This window comes from Delphinus delphis, chromosome 3 (assembly GCF_949987515.2).
Source record: "Delphinus delphis chromosome 3, mDelDel1.2, whole genome shotgun sequence".
NCBI lineage: Eukaryota > Metazoa > Chordata > Mammalia > Artiodactyla > Delphinidae > Delphinus > Delphinus delphis.
This window is the reverse complement of record NC_082685.1, coordinates 72661949-72680855: the sequence shown is the minus strand read 5'-3', so window position 1 is coordinate 72680855 and position 18907 is coordinate 72661949. Positions and strand designations below refer to the sequence as shown.

General features: G+C 42.1%; 1 protein-coding gene across 1 annotated transcript in view; it reads left to right on the top strand.

Annotated features, from left to right (window-relative positions):
• The window catches only part of SNCAIP (synuclein alpha interacting protein), a 149339-nt gene that overhangs the window by 91354 nt on the left and 39078 nt on the right, over positions 1–18907 (top strand). Inside the window, exon 4 of the mRNA XM_060006967.1 lies at positions 17609–18477. Coding sequence (XP_059862950.1) covers positions 17609–18477 — 869 coding nt within the window. The remainder of the gene's footprint in view (positions 1–17608; positions 18478–18907) is intronic.

Below are 18907 nucleotides of genomic sequence, written 5' to 3'. Positions count from 1 at the left end.
TTTCCCTCACCGATGAAGTGGAACATTTCTTTTCTCTGTTAAATAGCTTCTCTTGCTTACCAAGTTAAGTGAATTAACCGAAGCTTTTAAAAAGAATTTTCCTGGGGCTGGTTTATTCCATTTTCTCCAGGTCTTGTGACTTGTAGTCAATTCCACAGTAGGTGATGTTAGACATTTCTTCTGTGGTTGAGAAGGAGGCCAATTTCAAGTTCAGAAGCCTTTAAACTCACCCAGAGCAAATATCCAGTGCTCAAGGTAATCACCAATAATTAGACCTGACAGGAAATGGATATATGAGGGAAAGACTCAGGCCTCTTTAATGGAATCACATGTACACCTCCAATTTGATGGACCATTTGGAGGTTGGTAAACCACTTTCTAATAGAGCAAGAGGGATCCTAGAAAAAGGAACACATGAAAAATCAATCTCTCCAAAGCACCGCTGTAGAACTATCTGTGAGCCGCTTTGAAAGAAATCTCAACATAGTAAAGTTTTCACCCTCCATTTCTGAAAGAATTGAGGCAATCTCAGTTAGTTTCATGGGCATGCAGATGTGGAAATAACCCTCCACCCCCACCGCATCCCCTTAGTCTTTCCTGTTTCAACAACCTAGGAGGAGTTTGCTCCAGGATCACTTGCACAGTTTCCATCTTTATGGTAGTCTTTTCGAACAGGTGGTGGCACAAGACACATTGGCTTCTGAGAAGGGTCCACATCTTCTTCTGGATGGGGCACCCTCTGGGGGAACTTTTCCCTAAACCTCCTGTGACTTAGAACATACTCCACCGGGTAAAGATGTGTCTCTTGACCTTTCTAAAGTTTGTTAGGCACTTTCTGTCTTGTGTAGGTTGTCAGATGTTAACACCCATCCTGTACTAACATGTCTTTGACTAGATAGATGTTCTTGGACCCAGTTGTTCTTTTATTTATTCATTCCTCAAATAACTTTTGTGTTTTCTGTCCTATGCACGCACTGAAGACAGGGTAACAAGCAAGGTGTAGACAAGGCCCTGTTCTCAACAGCACTTACATTCTGCGGGGTGACAGACAAAAGGCAGGCAAATGAAGATGCAAACCAGGATTTTCCAGGTAGTGATAAGAGGTGACATGAGGCATGTGATAGAGTAACTTACAGCGGATGGGGAGGGAGGGGGCTTTGGGGGATCAGGGAGCATTCTTAGGGCCCAGCCATGGGAAAGCCAGTGAGGAACAGTGAAGGCAAGCGCAGCGCCCCTGAGTCAGAAATGAGCTTAGCATGGATGAGGAAGAAAAGGAAGACCAATGTGGCTGCATGGGACAATCAAAATGAGGATGAGGCCAGGGGGCCGGTCAGGGTCAGACTCTACAGGGCCCTGAGGGTCATGGTACGCAGAGTTCAGATCTTACTCTAAGTTCTGTGAAGAGCGCTGACGGCAGGATCCCAATTTTTCTAAAATCCCATTACCTGGAAAGAAGCCGAAAATCATAACTCTCAGTAGAAGAAGGGACCCTAAAAATCATCTAGTTTAAGAGGGAGAGAAGGTGAGAAAGTGCAAATAGTAAAAGCAGAAGGGTACGGTGTTGACAGGGGATGAATGTGGGTAAAGGGTATACAGGTGTTCTTTGTACTGTTTTCATTCTTTCAACTATTCTATACATTTAAATGAAAATGTTTTAATTATAAGTGAATTTTTAAAGGCCAATAATAATAATAATGTAGTCCAAAGTCCATCAGATCTTGGAGTGACTCTTATTATCCTGATGGGGTCATCAGCCTGTACTTTGTCACGTGAGTGACAGGGAGCTCACAGTCTCACAAAGCTGCGTATTCATAAAGGTTCATTTTTGTTCAGCCAAAATCAGCGTCCCTCAAATGTCCATCCCTTACACCTGGCTTTTTCCTAGGGAACCTTAGAGAAGGACAGTTCCTCCTGGGCGAGGGTGCCACTGAGTGTTTGGAGGTGGCAGTCACCCTTGGTTTTGTCTTCTCCAAACTAAAATTTCCCTCCACAGTTTTGAGTGTATCCGGCTCATGCTTCTTGCTTTCTTGCGGCTGTCACATTTACCAGCATCCCTCTTAAAAGTGGCGCACCCAGAACTCCACCCGAGGTTGCTCCCCGTAGGGTCTGATCAGAACCTGTCAACCACACAGATCCACCTCAGGACTTAGCACACACACCTTTCCTGCCTTCGCTCTTGGGCTACAAAGACAAGACTGGTGCCTCCCCTTCCTGCCTGTTATTTTTAAAGTGTTCTGAGAGGAACAGGAGTGCAAATGAGCCCAGTTGTTGGCCCTTGGGAGCCTCTCTATGAGACGTAGAGCCTAGGGCTCACCCACTTCATCCCTGGGCCCTGGGTCAGCTCCACAGTGGGCTCTGAGAAAGGCAGATGACAGCAGGGTGTTTTGTCAGAGGCCTGTGGCAGCATTCCTGCACCTTCCACTCTCTCACTGACGCCCACGAGTCTGCCCTGGGAGTGCCCTTCCTTTAGCCAAAAGCACGGATTCCTATTAAAAAGCTGTATTTCCCCTGACAAGGATAATATTTTAAACTCTTTGCCATCAATTACACTACACTATGCCTAAACTAAATTTTTGTGAGAAAAAGTTTTGAAAACAAGTGTGAAGGACTTGCAGATACCATAGGAAGGCAGGAGAGAGGGGAAGAACTAGGAATTAGAAGCTTGAGAACAAACTTTGCTGGTGCTTAGAGCTGCACAGGTGCTACTGAGATCTCCCAGTTACTTCTTACGTGCTCAGCATACCAGGCATTAGGCCAGGTCTTCTGTGCACAGCTTATTTGTCCTCAAAATAATTCTCTGAGGGAGGACCATTATTATACCCATTTTATGGATGAGGAAACTGAGGCCCACAGAAGGCAAATAATTTGTCCAGAGTTCTGCATTTGAAACCAGTTCTGCTGACCACAGAGTCCCTATGAAGTTGAGCAACTGAAGTGCAGTTGTAGTCCGAGGAACCACGCATGGCTAGTGGAGTGGGGCAAGGATTAGCATTAGGGAAGTTACAGGTGAAAAATTTGCACCTCTAAAAGGGTGTTATTTATGAAATGTTGGCATGTTTTCTCTGCTTAATCCGTGCTCCTCATGTAGGAAAGGAGGACAGCATGAGGCAGGGCGTGTTAACTCTGCTCTATATTTTCTCCGTATGAGGACTAAATACGTATGAGGACTAATACTAAATCGACATATGGTATTCAAATCAAACATATTCAATTTCATTGACTTCGAGCTTCTTTTAATTAATTGGACATTCAGATACACATTTGTTTCAATTCATGGTGCTTTAAATGTCTTCATTCTTTCAGAATATGTATCTGCTCAGCTCATTGTATAATTTTCTTATGAAAGAAAGCATATAAATATTAATGCAGCTTTGCATCTAAGAACTTAGATGTGTTGAGGTTGGGAAACTCGGTTATGTAACAGTTATAAATGGCCCTGGAGTGTGTTTGAGAAGAGATCCTGAAGGGTTTTCAGTACCTAAATAGTAGAGAAGATCACTTGTCTGACAGTGAGTAAAGGAAAATCATACTTTTTTTTCTGAAAATCATACTTTTTAAACTCAGTATCTGGTAAAAGCTGTTTTGGATGTATATTTAGAAACATTGCAGATTTGCTATACTTTTAGCCCTGTGCCTGCAAATTTTGTGATAAACTCTGAAAATGTATGGTTTTCTAAGATTTTCAAGGATTTTGGCCAACACCGAAAATAATACATTGACATGAAATTTATCCTATTGACGCTGCTGTGACATAGCTGATGATGCTAAATATACAAACCTCCTGTTTCCAATTTTATTAAGGTTTCATGCTAAAAGCATAGAAGCTGGTATAGCAGTTTAAATTGAAAAGCCTGCTGATTAATCCATTTCACATGATCTAATATAAGATGGACTCAAAGATTCAGGAAGCACATTTGCTAAGATCTCAATCAAGAAAATGAACACTTCACCCTGATGCAGCAAAGAATCTAACATTTATGACAAAAATCTACTTAACTGAAGTAAAAATTTACATACAGTAAAGCATGTAGATGAGAATGTTAGTCAAATAAGTATTTTTTCTTTTTCTTTAAAAATTATAAAGGTGACATAATTCATTTTTTTCAAATAGTAAAAACTACAATTAACCACGCTACCAAAACAAAATTGCTGTATTTCTTTCTAGTGTTTTTTTCATGAGGCATATTTTTTGTAAGGTTGTCATCATAACCTAAGGGCAAATTTTTTTTAATTTATTTTTTAACATCTTTATTGGGGTATAATTGCTTTACAATGGTGTGTTAGTTTCTGCTTTGTAACAAAGTGAATCAGTTATACATATACATATGTTCCCATATCTCTTCCCTCTTGCATCTCCCTCTCTCCCACTTCCCTATCCCATCCCTCCAGGTGGTCACAAAGCACTGGGCTGATATCCCTGTGCTATGCGGCTGCTTCCCACTAGCTATCTACCTTACGTTTGGTAGTGTATATATGTCCATGCCTCTCTCTCGCTTTGTCACAGCTCACCCTTCCCCCTCCCCATATCCTCAAGTCCGTTCTCCAGTAGGTCTGTGTCTTTATTCCTGTCTTAGGGCAAATTTTTTTTTTAAACATCTTTATTGGAGTATAATGGTTTTACAATGGTGTGTTAGTTTCTTCTTTATAACAAAGTGAATCAGCTATACATATACATATATCCCCGTATCTCCTCCCTCTTGCGTCTCCCTCTCACCCTCCCTGTCCCACCTAGGTGGTCACAAAGCACAGAGCTGATCTCCCTGTGCTATGCGGTTGCTTCCCACTAGCTAGCTATTTTACATTTGGTAGTGTATATATGTCCATGCCACTCTCTCACTTCGTCTGCTTACCCTTCCCCCTCCCCATGTCCTCAAGTCCATTCTCTATATCTGCATCTTTATTCCTATCCTGCCCCTAGGTTCTTCATAACCACTTTTTTTTTCTTCTTCTTAGATTCCATATACATGTGTTAGCATACGGTATTTGTTTTTCTCTTTCTGACTTACTTCACTCTGTATGACAGACTCTAGGTCCAGCCGCCTCACTACAAATAACTCAATTTCGTTTCTTCTTATGGCTGAGTAATATTCCATTGTATATATGTGCCACATCTTCTTTATCCATTCATCTGTCGATGGACACTTAGGTTGCTTCCGTGTCCTGGCTATTGTAAATAGAGCTGCAATGAACATTGTGGTACATGACTCTTTTTGAATTATGGTTTTCTCAGGGTGTATGCCCAGTAGTGGGATTGCAGGGTCATAGGGTAGTTCTATTTTTCGTTTTCATAAGGGCAGTTTTATCCACTGCTTTTTTCTGCCGTTGCAGAATGTGTATGGCCAACGCTTTGAATGAACCACAGAACTTAGGAAAGCGGATCTGCCCCCTCTGTCTGCTTTTAATCCATTAACATTTTGCTTATGTCTCTGAAAGAAAGGATATGAAGTCAATGCGGGGAAAGATAGGAGCAGGGGGTGATAGAAAAATTAAAAATAAAACTCTAGTAGTGTCAAAAATAATGTAAAGGGCTGGCAGTGGCAGAGCTTAAATACAGTGCATCTTTGTCCCCTCTTCTCTCCTTGAACATTTCTTCTTTTCTTTTTTTAACATCTTTATTGGAGTATAATTGCTTTACAATGGTGTGTTAGTTTCTGCTTTATAACAAAGTGAATCAGTTATAAATATACACATGTCCCCATATCTCTTCCCTCTTGCATCTCCCTCCCTCCTACCCTCCCTTATCCCACCCCTCTGGGTGGTCACAAAGCACTGAGCTGATCTAAGTCCCCTAGCTCCCTGACTTTCTGGAAGGTTGTAGAGTTAACAAAGTCAGGAATGAGGCAGTACTAGAGGGAGAGAAAACTCTGGGGAAGAGACCCAGTCTCCTTTCCCATGTTTTGGTTTTATTGGACTCTAAGAAACATACCTCCCCCCTCAAAACTGGTGGGGAAATCTCTTGGTAGAAATGAGTTCAAGGCAATCGGCAGTAAGGAAGGATGAGAACTCAGAAGTAGAGAGAAAAACATTATGGAGGCAGGAAGGGGAAGAAATGAAACACAGGGACAAGGAAAAACCGGTACGGAAGCAAAGTGCCTTTCACCTTGTGCGGCCCCGCAGTGACTTCCTTCTCAGAAGTCAATCCTGTCATTAGGGAGAAGCGGTTTTCCCTGCCCCATGTTCCCAATCAAGGCAACAGTAGGATTGGAGAGAGGGAGGGTTGTTACTGGTTTTGGATCTTCATAGAGTCTCTGAGAGCACCCCACTTCCTGCTGAAAATGTATCCTTTTTCTTTTGTCTCCCAGTGGGCAGTTTCTTCCCATTTAAAATGAGCACACTTTGTCCACATACCTTCTTTGCCCTGACTCTTCCCCTAAAAAAAAAAATCACTAAAAAACTCAAGTAATAGAAACAGAATCCTAGAATCTCATAGTTGAAGGATCCTCGGAGAGAGTAAAGAATCATCTCCAAAAGTCCAGACCCTTCTGTGGCATCGATTGCTCAGGCCCTTGCATTTCACAGTGCACTCCGAGACCGCTACCAGCACCACCAGCATCACTGGGAAGCCTGTTAGAAATGCAGACCCTGAGGCCTTACTCCAGACTCCAGAATCAGAATCTGTATCTTGACAAGCTCTCCAGGTGACTCATTTGTGTATATTCGAGTTTGAGAAGTGCTGACTTAGGCCACCTTTGGTGCTAATCCGTCGTCCCTGATGAGGTATCATGTCACTCTGTGCTCAGAATCAACCAATAGTTCCCCGAGATGGTTCTCAAGATACACAGTGGGAAACTCTCTTAGTGGGAAACTCTTACGTGGTCTTCAAGCACTCTTCTCCTGGGTCAGCCAGCTTCCTCGCATGTCGCTCTCCTCCTGCTTTCTGCCTGCCAGTCTCATCAAGGGACCTCCTTAGGTTCCTCAGATGTGCCGTGTTCTCTCACGTGACACGTCCTTCTCTCCTTTTGCCTCCAAGGTCATCTCCTCACAGCCCTTCACCCTACTCCCGCTGTTCAGTAGAAATGTAGTGTAGGCCGTTTCCGTAATTTAAACTTCTTCTAGTAGTCATATGAAAAAATATAAGTAGATGAGATTAATTTAATAATACCTTATATTTATCCCAATAAATCAAAACTATTTGCACTTTGATATGTACCACCAGCCACATTTTAAGTGCCTAATAGCCACAGGTGTCTAGTGGTTCCTATTTGGACAGTGCAAGCCTAGATTATATTAGAACCCCTCTCCCAACTTACTGTATTATCTCCCAGCTCCCTGTACTTTTCCACCTCTTTAAATATCTGTGTTTTAAAAATTATTGGTAATGTAGTTTAATATCAGTTTTCTCTAGTAGACTAAATAAAATCTCTTTTGGGTAATTTGGTTCATTATGGTATCTCCAGTGCCTACTGCTGGTGCTACATACACATCTGAGGTAGGATGGATGATTGAGTGTGTAAAGAGGTGAAAAGGAAGCCGACTTCTTTGGGTTTTGTATCATAATTGAGCTTTGGGACAGCTGCTTTGCTTCTCTTCATTTGGTTTGACACTTTGATATTCTCTGGATATTTGATTCCTCTTTTATCTGCACCATACAAACACTCTCTAATTATTTCCTGTCTTAAAAAACGAGCAAACAATACTGCTCTGGTGGCTCCACCCTAATTCTCTGCTCCTTTTTCTTCCCACCCCAGGCCCCACTTATAGCCAACATGCTTTAGAGAGTTAACGGAACCTCGATCTGTAGTCCTCCACCCCCTGTTCACCTTAAATATCTCCAGTGTGGCTTCCACCTCTTTTGGGAAGGTCAGAACTTCCAGTTGGTCAAATCCGTTGACACTGATGTTCTCATCTTGCTTGGCATTGCTGTGTTATTTGAGGCTATGGGCCGTGCCTTTCTGGAAACGTTCTCCTCCCATGGCTTTGTGATACCACCTCACTCCTTGTTTTTCTTCTAACACTCTGACATCTCCTTAGTCTCTTTTGCAACTCCTCTCCTTTCTCTACTTGACCTTTACGTATCCAAGTGGTATGGAAGTATTCAGTAGGATCCTTTCTCCTCTCAATCTCTAAGTCTCTCTGGGTTGATAGCTCATTCGTTCTCACGGCTTCAGATGCCCCCTACTTGCTGCTGCTACTCACCTCATCACTCTAGCCTCCTAATTAATGACCCACTCGATATCTCCATTGGATGCCTTGTGGAATTATGAAGAGGAATTCTTGAATCCCCATCCCCAACCTGTTCCTCCTCAGACCCCCCTCAGCTATCAGCACTCAGTTTACTGAAACATCCACTCTGTGGCCGAAGCCAGGATTCTGCCTCTCCCTCATTTCCACCTCCATCTATCAGCAGGTCCTGAGTCGTCTGTGCTCAAAGCCTATCCCCATCTGTCCACTTATCTCCATCTCAACAGCCCCCAGCCAGGTCGGGCCACCTTTATGTTTCATTGGGTTAACAACCATGAACTAATACTTTGACTTCTTTCTTCACCATCAATCCTTGCCACCCCGTATTTCCCCCAGAGGAGGCACAAGGATATATTTTTAAATGTAAAGCAGAGCATTTCATTCTCTGTGAAGCCCCCCTAAGAATACCCCATTTCACTTAAAATATAACCCAAACTCCTTTCTGTGGTCCATAAAACCCTCAAGTGAGTTGGCCCCTGACAGCCTCCCCCAACTTCATCTTTGATCTCCCTCACCCTAGATCACTCTGCTCTAGATAGAAGAACTGTGGAACCTGCCAGATTCTCTCCTGCGTTAGGCATTTGAGAATGGGCTTCCTTCTACCCATATCCTCACAGAATCGTCTTTTCTCTTGTATTTTCCCCCGGATCCTCATAACTGTCTTCTTCTCATTCTCAGGTCTTGGCTTACATGTCATCTCCATGGTAAGGCTTCTCAGCTGTTCTCTATTCCAGGACCCTACTTGTTTCCATCAAAGCACTCTGCATTTTATAATTTCTCATTCATCTGTATACTTGCTTGACTATCTGCTTGCCCCATAAGGATGGTGATTATGTCTATTTCATTCCCCTCTGTACCCCTACAGCCATGTGCACAGAGAACATTCAGCAGATGTTTGTGGAATGAGTGGACCCTGTAAGAGTCTTTTAGCATTCTGCCAATTACTTTAGCACTTCTGAACAAGCTCTGTTGTATTCCTATATGTCTTGCTTATATTGGAAAGGAATTGCCACCTTTAACCAGTTGAAAGAATTGGCACCTGAAATCAGAACAAATTTTCTGTGATAAGATGACTCTAAATTTAGGCTGATGCCGCTAAAGATAAACAAAGTAGGGAAATTCTTCCACTCAACTGTTTCTAAGAAAAGTTGTTATTAAAAACCATTTTCCTAATGTTACTTCATAGTCAGTGGTTACCAAAATCTCGGCAGAGAGTACAGTTTGGGATTTAGCTTAAAATGAATCTGAAATGAGTACAACCAGGTTTTACTACTGGTTTCTGGAATTCCATTGCCTACATGTGACCCAAATAGAGAAAATGTGAATTGCATGTTTAGGGAATAATTTTAATTTTGATAAGGCAGTTCTGTGGTGTTATGGAGAGAAAGTTGGAGTCAGGGAACCTCAGTCCTGGTTGAGCAGTCAGCATAGTATGTAATTTTCCACATAACACTTGAAACTCCCTCAGTTCGCATTTATTTTCAAGTGAGAATACGGAAGCACTGCTCATCCATCCTCCGGAGTTGTTGTAAAAACGTCTAGTGACATCATACACTTGACTTGTGGTCAGAAACATAGAAAGTTTTATGCAAATATATTGTATTCATAATTTTAATGATGGAGGACATTTTAGGAAAATTCTAATTAATAAATAGCATTTGGAGGAACTTTTAAAACACACATAAGTGTTTTGGTTTTTTTCATTGTTTGTAACAGTGCCTGAGAAGCGTGTACCGAACAGCAGTAGGAAAGGAGGCAGCGCGGCTCTGCCAGGCTCTGTCCTGCAGGGGCCTCTATCTGCACTTTGCTGTGTCCCTGCACCTGCCCTGTCCTCTCTGCAGCCTGTAACGGAGAACTCCACCTGGCCACCAGCTTGCTTGGGTGGACCCCACGGGGCTGCCCAGAGGAAGAGGAGGCTGCAGGCTGGGCTAGTTCTTCCTCCCATTTCTCCTCCCCTCCAGACCTTGAGGCGCGTCCCTCTCAAAGTGGGACTAGGTTTCATACACTTACCACTTTGTTTCTGGAAAATAGAATTCATTTAATGTTTCGTAAAAAAAAAACAAAACACTCATGCACCCTAAAGATATATACCCCCTTTACTCTTCTTGTGTCTAAAGTTGTATTCCTAATGTGGATACCTGACTTCACATCGAGGAGGAAAAGAAACATTTTATTGACGGCATTCTGGGAGCCATCTGTTGGAGCTGGCTAGTAGAGGGTAGAGGATAGGGATTTTTCAAACCTCCCCCATCTGCCTCTTGTTCCCTTAGCAAGGAGCAGTATCTTGGTGTTTCCTGCCCTTGACAGATCAGCGCTGTAGAACATTGCCACCTTCAGTTAAAACTGGTAAGCGTGATTCTGCACTTTCCAGAAACCACACTGAGCAAGTTCTCCCCTGGTTCCACACTTCTCTGCTTGATGAGCCTCTGCACCATCCTTGGATGCGCATCTCTCTCTATAATTCAGCACTGAGAGAGGAAAAAACAGAAAGGAAATCTGGTAATGGGCCTGGAGTGGATGTGAGACTTAATCCACTCAAGAGGTTTTGCTGATGTCAGAGTGAAGGTCAGCATGCTTTTTAGGTGATAGAATAACTCTGAAACCATGTGCTCTCTTCAGAATCACTCATTTGTCTTCTATGGGAACCATACTTTCAAGGCCCAAAGGTTTAAAGTTGTCAAAATATTGAGTCTGATTTCATGATAGAACATGCGTCTTTGGTGAAGAAGTATCTTTTCTACCCAAGGTAGTAAGGGCTTTTGAGTATTTCTGTGAGTTTTTACACAATAAAGAAATGGGTGTAGATGGGGTACAAAGTGATGTGAGCAGGTCTTGACAGTTCTGGGTTGGGCTGGGAATTAGGAAACTTGGGAAATTATGAAATTGGGAAACTGGGAAATCTGACTTTCTACAGCTGCTTTATATCAGTAGCCACTTAGGAAGTTTAGAACCACATCAACGAATCTTTTCCAGTAATATTTTAACATCTCAATGTGAATAAATCATTGGTTGATATTTTTATAAGAAAGTCCTCTGTACTTGCCCTTCAGCCTCACAACACCGTCAATAAAGGGTCTGTGACACCAATGAAAGGGATGAGCAAACAACTCCATGGGAACATTTCTCACACCCACTGGCTCTTCCCAACATCATGGCCTGACACAGTACCCCAGATTCAGAGTTAACCCAACCCTTTCTTGGATCAGGTTCCAATCTAGTCTCCAAGGGTGGTACAGAAGAGCACCCAGCAAGTAGTCTTCACTCAGGCTCCATACCCGTCTTCTTGTTGTCATGAGATAAGTATACCTGTCACCACGCCTTAGAACCTGAAGTGTTTGTGATGAGTAAGCCCACGATGGATTTCATTTACATCGGATTAAGGAAACTCTTGACTCTAGCATTGACCCTCCTAATCTTTCACAACGTCCCTCTCTTAGGTATAAAAATGGAAGGAAATGGAATCCTGGAGAACTTAGAAGTCATGTCCTTGAAGGTGCCTGGGTTTCCAGCAGCTGTAGATGTGAAGTTCATTGTTGTGTACATTTTAAGGCAATTACAGCTAAAGCTGACCATTTTGTTTCCCAAGGAAAATAGTATTCCTTTCACTTCTAACAATAAATAGTAGGAAAACAGTATTTTATCCTAAAGACACATCCTTTTCTTCCTCTTCTTGATGTCTAAAGCTAATTTTCTAATATGGACACAAAACTCCATATTTAGAAGTAAAATAGGCATTTTGGGAGCCAGCACTGACATTCGGTCTTGAAAATTGGATCCACCGTTGCAATAGCAAACTGTACATTATCTTCCTAAGAAAATACTAATGTATCAGTCCCAAGAGCCAAAGAGTTGTTCTGTGTCAGCAATCAGCTTAGCCTCATAATTATAAATTTGTGAGGATCTGTTGAAATACATGGATCCAGAAGAATTATAGTGTTTCATAGTGAGTCATTCAGAATAAAGAGCCCTGTTATTTGTAGACATTCCATACAGTCATAGAAATTTAGAGGTGGGTCAGGTCTTAGCAATCATGTGTCTAACCCCTTTATTTTACAGATGAAGAAGTTTTGGCTTAGAACTTAGGAAATACATGAAAATACTTTAATATGCAGCACATCTTCAATAGCTTTACCAAGACTGTCTTTGAAATATTCAACACACTCAGTGTGTCCAAAATGTGGCGAGAGTGACTCATTGTGACAAGACTCATATGTATTTAGTATACATTGCCTCTTTGGTCTAGCATATTCCTTTGTTCCTTCTTCCCCCCTCTTGCTCCCTCCCTCCCCCTTCATTCATTTATTCTTTAAAAGGTTTAGCCCTTGAGCCCCAATATCTGTGAGATGCTGTGCTAGACAGAGGGCTGGTTATAAACACAAGGAGGTTCACGAGCCATCTTTGCCCTTGAGGGACTCTCAAGAGAGAAGGTGAGACAGATGCATGAGTGAATTGTTGAAACAGAACTTTATAAATGCGTGACTCTAGGTATGGGCAGATGTATCTCAGGATACTGAGAAGCAAAGGACAACGATTCCCTGGGAAAGTCAGAGGATATGCACCAAGGAGGAACACCTGAGGGGAATCCTGGCAGATGAGCTTCCATCTCAGGCAGAGAAGGCAGCAAAGGTGTCGTAGGAGAGGGCGAACTTGCCCAAAGGCAGGAGAAGAGAAGGAAGGACCTGGGGTATCCAGAAGCGGGTGAGTTTAGCGATGGAAATGCAGAGAAAAATTAGTGACGTGGGAATGGTGGTGCTGAGATGAGAAGATAAATTAGAAAATAAATAAAAGAGCTGATAGCTACCATGATAAAGAGTTTAGCTACTATCCTGAAAGTCAGGGTTTCCCAAAGCTTAGTTGTTTAAGTATTATTTCCACAACCTCTCTTATTTTTGTTTGACCCTGTAAACCACTTGTACTATTATTTTTAACTTATTTTTCTAAAACCATTTACTTTTAAGCATATTTGTTTTTGGAAGAAACTTTATGTCAGTGTTGTAAGTAAAAAATCAATGTCACTTGCAGTAAATTCAAGGACATCGTTAAAATGAATGTGATGAAAATAAAGCATTTCTGCTAACTCTTTGCTTATGAAAGTCTCTGAGCTAAAGGCCCACAGTTTCATTATTCTGAAGGGAGTTTGTAAGTTTGGGAGAGTAGTTAAAGTCACTGTAGCACCAAACTGAGAGTCCTTAAATTAATTAAGAGGAAGAAAGAGTTGAAAGGTATATAGCTTGCTTACTCTCTGAGTCAGGGGGATTTATGGTTCCTGTGCACCACCTTAGATACTGCAGGGGTATGTGTCCCACATAGGGGGAAATATTGTTTTAGGCAGTACAAGGCCTCTTCAAGGTTTTGAACTAAGAAGTGACAAAATCAGACTTATCTGAAGAGGGGATGACTCAGGATCAAAAGGGAAACCAAAGAAGAAAAGAAACCCTGCAGGGACTGTGGAAGGGTCTAGTCAGTATAATAAGATGAATAGAGGGACCAGATTAAAGAAGGATTTAGGATCAGGCTACATAGGAGTTGGTACCTAAGGGATGAGGGGCAGGGATGCCTTGGAGATGGATTGCTTGGGAGGCTGCATACATGGTCATGTGATTCAGGCCAGGTATATGAGGAATACATTTAAGGAAGACAGAGTAGAGCGTGTGTGTGCATATGCGTGTGTGTGTGTGCGCATATGTGTGTGTGTGTGTGTTTTGGATGAGGAGGGGGAAGGCAAGAAGCAGGTGAGGGTAGGGGTGATAAGACCCCTGGATCAGAGCATGCTACCTGTTACACATAACGTACACATCCCAGGCTCACATTAAATGCTTGTTGAATAAATGGTGACCTGTGGATGGTCAGCAGGCAACTGGAAATACCCTGCTGGAGATCAGAGACATTCCAAATGCCAGTTAGATTGGAAGAGGGAACTGTGGTCTACAAATCAGCCTCGAATGCATTGCCATTTACCTACTGACCATTTTAGAAACTTTGTGCCATAATCAGGTAGACAGGTTTAAGGTATATTGGGCATGTTTATGTTCATAAGATGTTAAAAATGAATCCACTCACCCAAAAAAGTCACTGAGAACCTACTCATGTAAAGCAATTTGCTGGGTGCTTTGACGGATAGAGAGGTAAATTAGACACAGACTCTTCTCACAGAGCTTGTCAAGATCTCATAAAATAATCGATAAAATTTTCTGGGATTTAAAGTTTAACATGTGAAGTATTTATTCATGATTTCCAGGAAACAACTTGAGCCTCAAAATCTTCCTATAAGCCCTAGTTAGTCTGATCTTTGTTTCCATGCATTATAAGAAGTGTTTCATGGGGTCGGGGTAGAACAACAGTATAAGTGGAATTTTTGGTAGACTTACAGAATCGGAAGTGAAAATCTTGCCTGTCATTAAGGACCCTTTTACTTGTGTTGTACTTAAAATACCCATTTTCCCAGCTTAGGAGAAATAAACTAATTGCGTTTTATCTTTTATATATATATATATATATATATATATATATATATATATATATATATATATATATATAATTGTCCTTCTCCTCAGACAGGTATATGATATAGTAATAAATTAGAGCATTCTCACAAAAAACTGTTATCTAATCCACTTTTCATAACTGGGATTTTTTTCCAGGTAGTCAGGACACAGACTGGAAAGCACAGATTTCCCTCTCAGCCTAAAAAAGAGTGATGGGTTTGAATAGGAGGACAACCAGCCTAATGTTGATGCCCCTTCTTCAGTTTCTAGGCTCTTCTGTGGAAAGAAGTGTTTTCATAAGACTCAGACAGAATTCATTTCCATAGAGCATTCTTAATGGCTCCTGTCAGAACAAAACAGCTGGGAAACATATGGTATCCATTTCCCTGTATCACTTGGAAAAAATTTCACATGTAAATAAAGCCAACATAAAAGAGTAGCCCTTTGAACCCACGACCTTATACGATACATAAATATATTGATACAATGCTCTCGTTGTATTGGCCCACTAAGTTATGTGGCTTTAAAAATTTTTATTGCATTCTGAGATGCACATTATCAAGAAGTTTCCAAAAAATGAAGGTAATTGGAAAATACCAGCAAATACTATCCCTAATAATATATATGTATCTCAGAAATGTTAAGAAATATATATATTTTTTTCCTACTCTATTTTAAGGTTTTCAGAAAATTGATGGATAAAATTTAAGGCATATTTACATTTATAAACTCTGTGTCCACTATTTTTCTGTTGGTTTAAATAAGTAAGTAACCATATATTCTTGAAAGGAAGAGAGAAAGACTTGGCAGAAATTTCTGGCAGGCCTTAATGTTTTTTAGCTTTACATTTTGAGGGAGAAAGGGACATATAAAGGATAGAAAGACTTTTAAATTTATAATGGAACAACAGGAATTAGTCTTTGCCTTTGCCTATTTACCTTTCATAAATAACTAGAAAATCTAGCTCTCATTGGTGATTACCACTCCTCTGAGTTTATTAACAGGACTTTTGTCCCCTGTGAAATTAAGCCGTAAATCCCTGAGAAGGATACTCTTTGGGCATTTAAAAAGAAATGTAATGCGTTGGACAAAGTGAGATTCAAATTCAAATACTAGCACTTGTTAATTGTCTGCTCTGTGCCAAGTACTGTATACAACTGAGAACCAGAGCCAGCAGAAGGCAAGAGAAGCAGCAGCTTAAGAGCATCTAGACACCTTCCTTCCCTTCTGGAACATTCTCTGTTAATACCTGTTTCTTACTGGACAGAATCCAGGCCTCCCTCCACAGCTCACAGTATTCTCTTAGATTCCCAAAAGTCCTCAGAGAAGGACCGCTTCGTGCAGACCCTCTGAAACCACAAGCAAAATTGTGGGCCATTTGGAGTAAAGAACTCACCCACCAATAAATAGGTACATAGCATTTAGGCTTAGAACACTCACTCTCACCTCCTTATTTTGGTTCCAGAACTTATATGAATCCTTTTGGAACACATAGCAGTAGGATGAAGAATGACCAAGGGTCTAAATTTGGGGAACGTTTCATAATTTATATCCTGCTTTCACCCCAAGAATCAATGGTAGCCAGGGACTGTTGCAGAAGTTGCAGACCTGAGTACACCCTCGTCTTAGCTCCTTTACTTTTTGGTTGTGCTCCATAGCAAAGAACAGACACAAACACATGCTTTGGGGTTAAATACTTCCCACCTGCTGTTGTTGCAGAAGAGGAGAGAGCGATGGGAGATGCCTAGTTAGAGGGCATGTCCTGAAACCTCACCCCTTTGATGGGGGATGGTGTAACCTCAGTGGGAAGGGAGTAGGAATCTGTAAACTGGTGGGCTGCAAGCTACCAAGAGTGCGGGGTCATCTTCGCAGTCAAGGGAGTGTCCCAGAGAGGAGGTGGTGTCATCGAGGCTGAGGGAGGAAGGGGCAGCCGGTCACGTGAGGCCGCCGCACTGCAGGAGGAGGTGGTGCTTACCTTTCACCTCCCGTTACACTCCGTCTCAGCCAGGCACTCGGACGCAGACTATACAGTCTTCATCTAAACTTTGCAAGAAATGAGAAGAAAAACAAATAGTCTGCCTACTTCACCCTCCCTTTGCACCTTCCTTCTCCTCTTTCCAAATGACCAAGGGCAGCAGTGACTCTTAAAGAGCACGTTCCCGTGTGAAGCTGGTGCGTTATGTTGCTGTGTCACATGCCAGAAGGTACTGTCAAATGCCCGTGAGTGATGGTTGACTGGAATACTCAGCCTGTGGTGGGATGAACTCAACCATGGCTTATGTCCCATGGTCCAGTCAGTCCTGACCACTTCATTCCTTCCTGTTCTTTCCCTAATCCACCTAACAAATCACCTAGGGAATCACCCAATAGGTATGAGTTTAAGTTTGCCCAGTATTAAGCCATTCATCCCTTCTTTCTCTGAGACGTCGTCATAAGCTTTCAGAGTATACCCGTGCACGTGTGCACATATGCGCGTACATCCCTTCTCTCCCTGGATTAGTTTGGAAGTTCGTTTAACACAAAGGATCCTGTCCTCCAATTCTCTTTTTCAGGGTGATGGCAAGTATCAAAATACTATCAAGGAGGTGCCACCGCCCAGGGAATAAACCTGAGTGTCTGTCTGGGTTTGTTTTCTTTAGCTGTCTGCCTTCACTATTATTACTACTTGAATAATTTTGAGCCAATATGTCATAACTTTCTTTTATCACTGACTGCTTTTCAATGGTAAGTATGAACCGTTTGTTTTATGATATGCGTTCTCTCTTAATTCGTCCCCTTTGAGCTTCGTCCTTAATTTGTCCCGGGCTTCCTTTGAGCATTACTTGAGTGGACCATGTCTGCCTGCATGGACACGCTATTTTCAGTGTTTCAGATAGCCCCCTATTTTAATTTATTTTAAAAGAGTTTTTAATAGTTCCCTCTTTTCATTTATCTTAAAACAGTTTCTAGCTCTAGCTGGAATTGCAGTGTCTCAACTCTTATTACAAACACACAGAAGCCCACGGGAATCGCCGACGTATACAGTAAGTTCCGCCCAGTGAAGCGAGTGTCCCCACTGAAACATCAGCCAGAGACTCTGGAGAACAATGAAAGTGATGACCAAAAGAACCAGAAGGCAGAGTACCAGAAAGGGGGTGATTCTGACCCAGGCCCCCAACCTGAGGAGCTCAGCCCCAGAGATGGAGAGAGCAGCCCTCCAAGTAAGAGCACGGAGCCCAGCCCCTTGCTGGGCGAACTGGAGCATTATGACCTCGACATGGATGAGATTCTGGATGTGCCTTACATTAAGTCCAGTCAACAGCTTGCCTCTTTTGCCAAGGTGACTTCAGAAAAAAGAATTTTGGGTTTATGCACAAGCATCAACGGCCTTTCTAGCAAAGCCTGTTCTACAGGAAATGCTGAGAACTCACTGTCCAACATGACACCATTTTGTGTTCTCTCTCCTGTGAAAAGCCCTCACTTGAGAAAAACATCCTCTGTCGTCCGTGACCAGCAGAAGCTCTCCACTGAAGAATCCGAGAGTTCTCCTCCTCTGGTTAAATGTGGCTCTGCATATGAGCCTGAAAACCAGAGTAAGGACTTCCCAAATAAGACCTTTAGTGAGCCTCATGGTCGGAAAGTTGACAAGGCCATGCCAGACTGCCAGCTCAGGGCCTTCCATCTGCAGTCCTCAGCACCAGACCCCAAACTAGAGGAGCAGGTCGGTGGCATGAACTGGACCAGCTCCCAAGGCCCAGAAGAAAGGAGTGAGTACCTGAAAAAAGTAAAAAGCATCCTGAACATCGTTAAAGAAGGGCAAATATCTCTCCTGGTAAGTATGGATTAATTCCGTATACACAGTAGCAATCTAGAGACTCCAGTTTTATCAGCTCCATTCATTAGTTACAGAACGATGATGGTTTTGTTCTAAGTTTTGTTCCATCTCTACTTGTGGCTTTGGTTGGGAGCTGTGACTTTTGAGTTTTAAAATTATAAGTTAGGTGGTTAGCACAAGGAAAAACAATTGGCTATAGAGGGGAGTGTTATTTCACTTGAACTTTGCCTGAATTCAACTGGAATAAGGACACAGAGTCTAAAACCAAAACAAAACGAAAAAAGCCCAGCACTTTCTTTCATATGAATCTTAATGTCTTTCTTTTTTGCTTTTCAAATGGTTCCCAATGCTCTCACTCAGTTATTTGTGGGGATGTCAGTTCCTTGCTGATGGGGGACCTGCCAGATACATGAACAGAGGGTCTTCT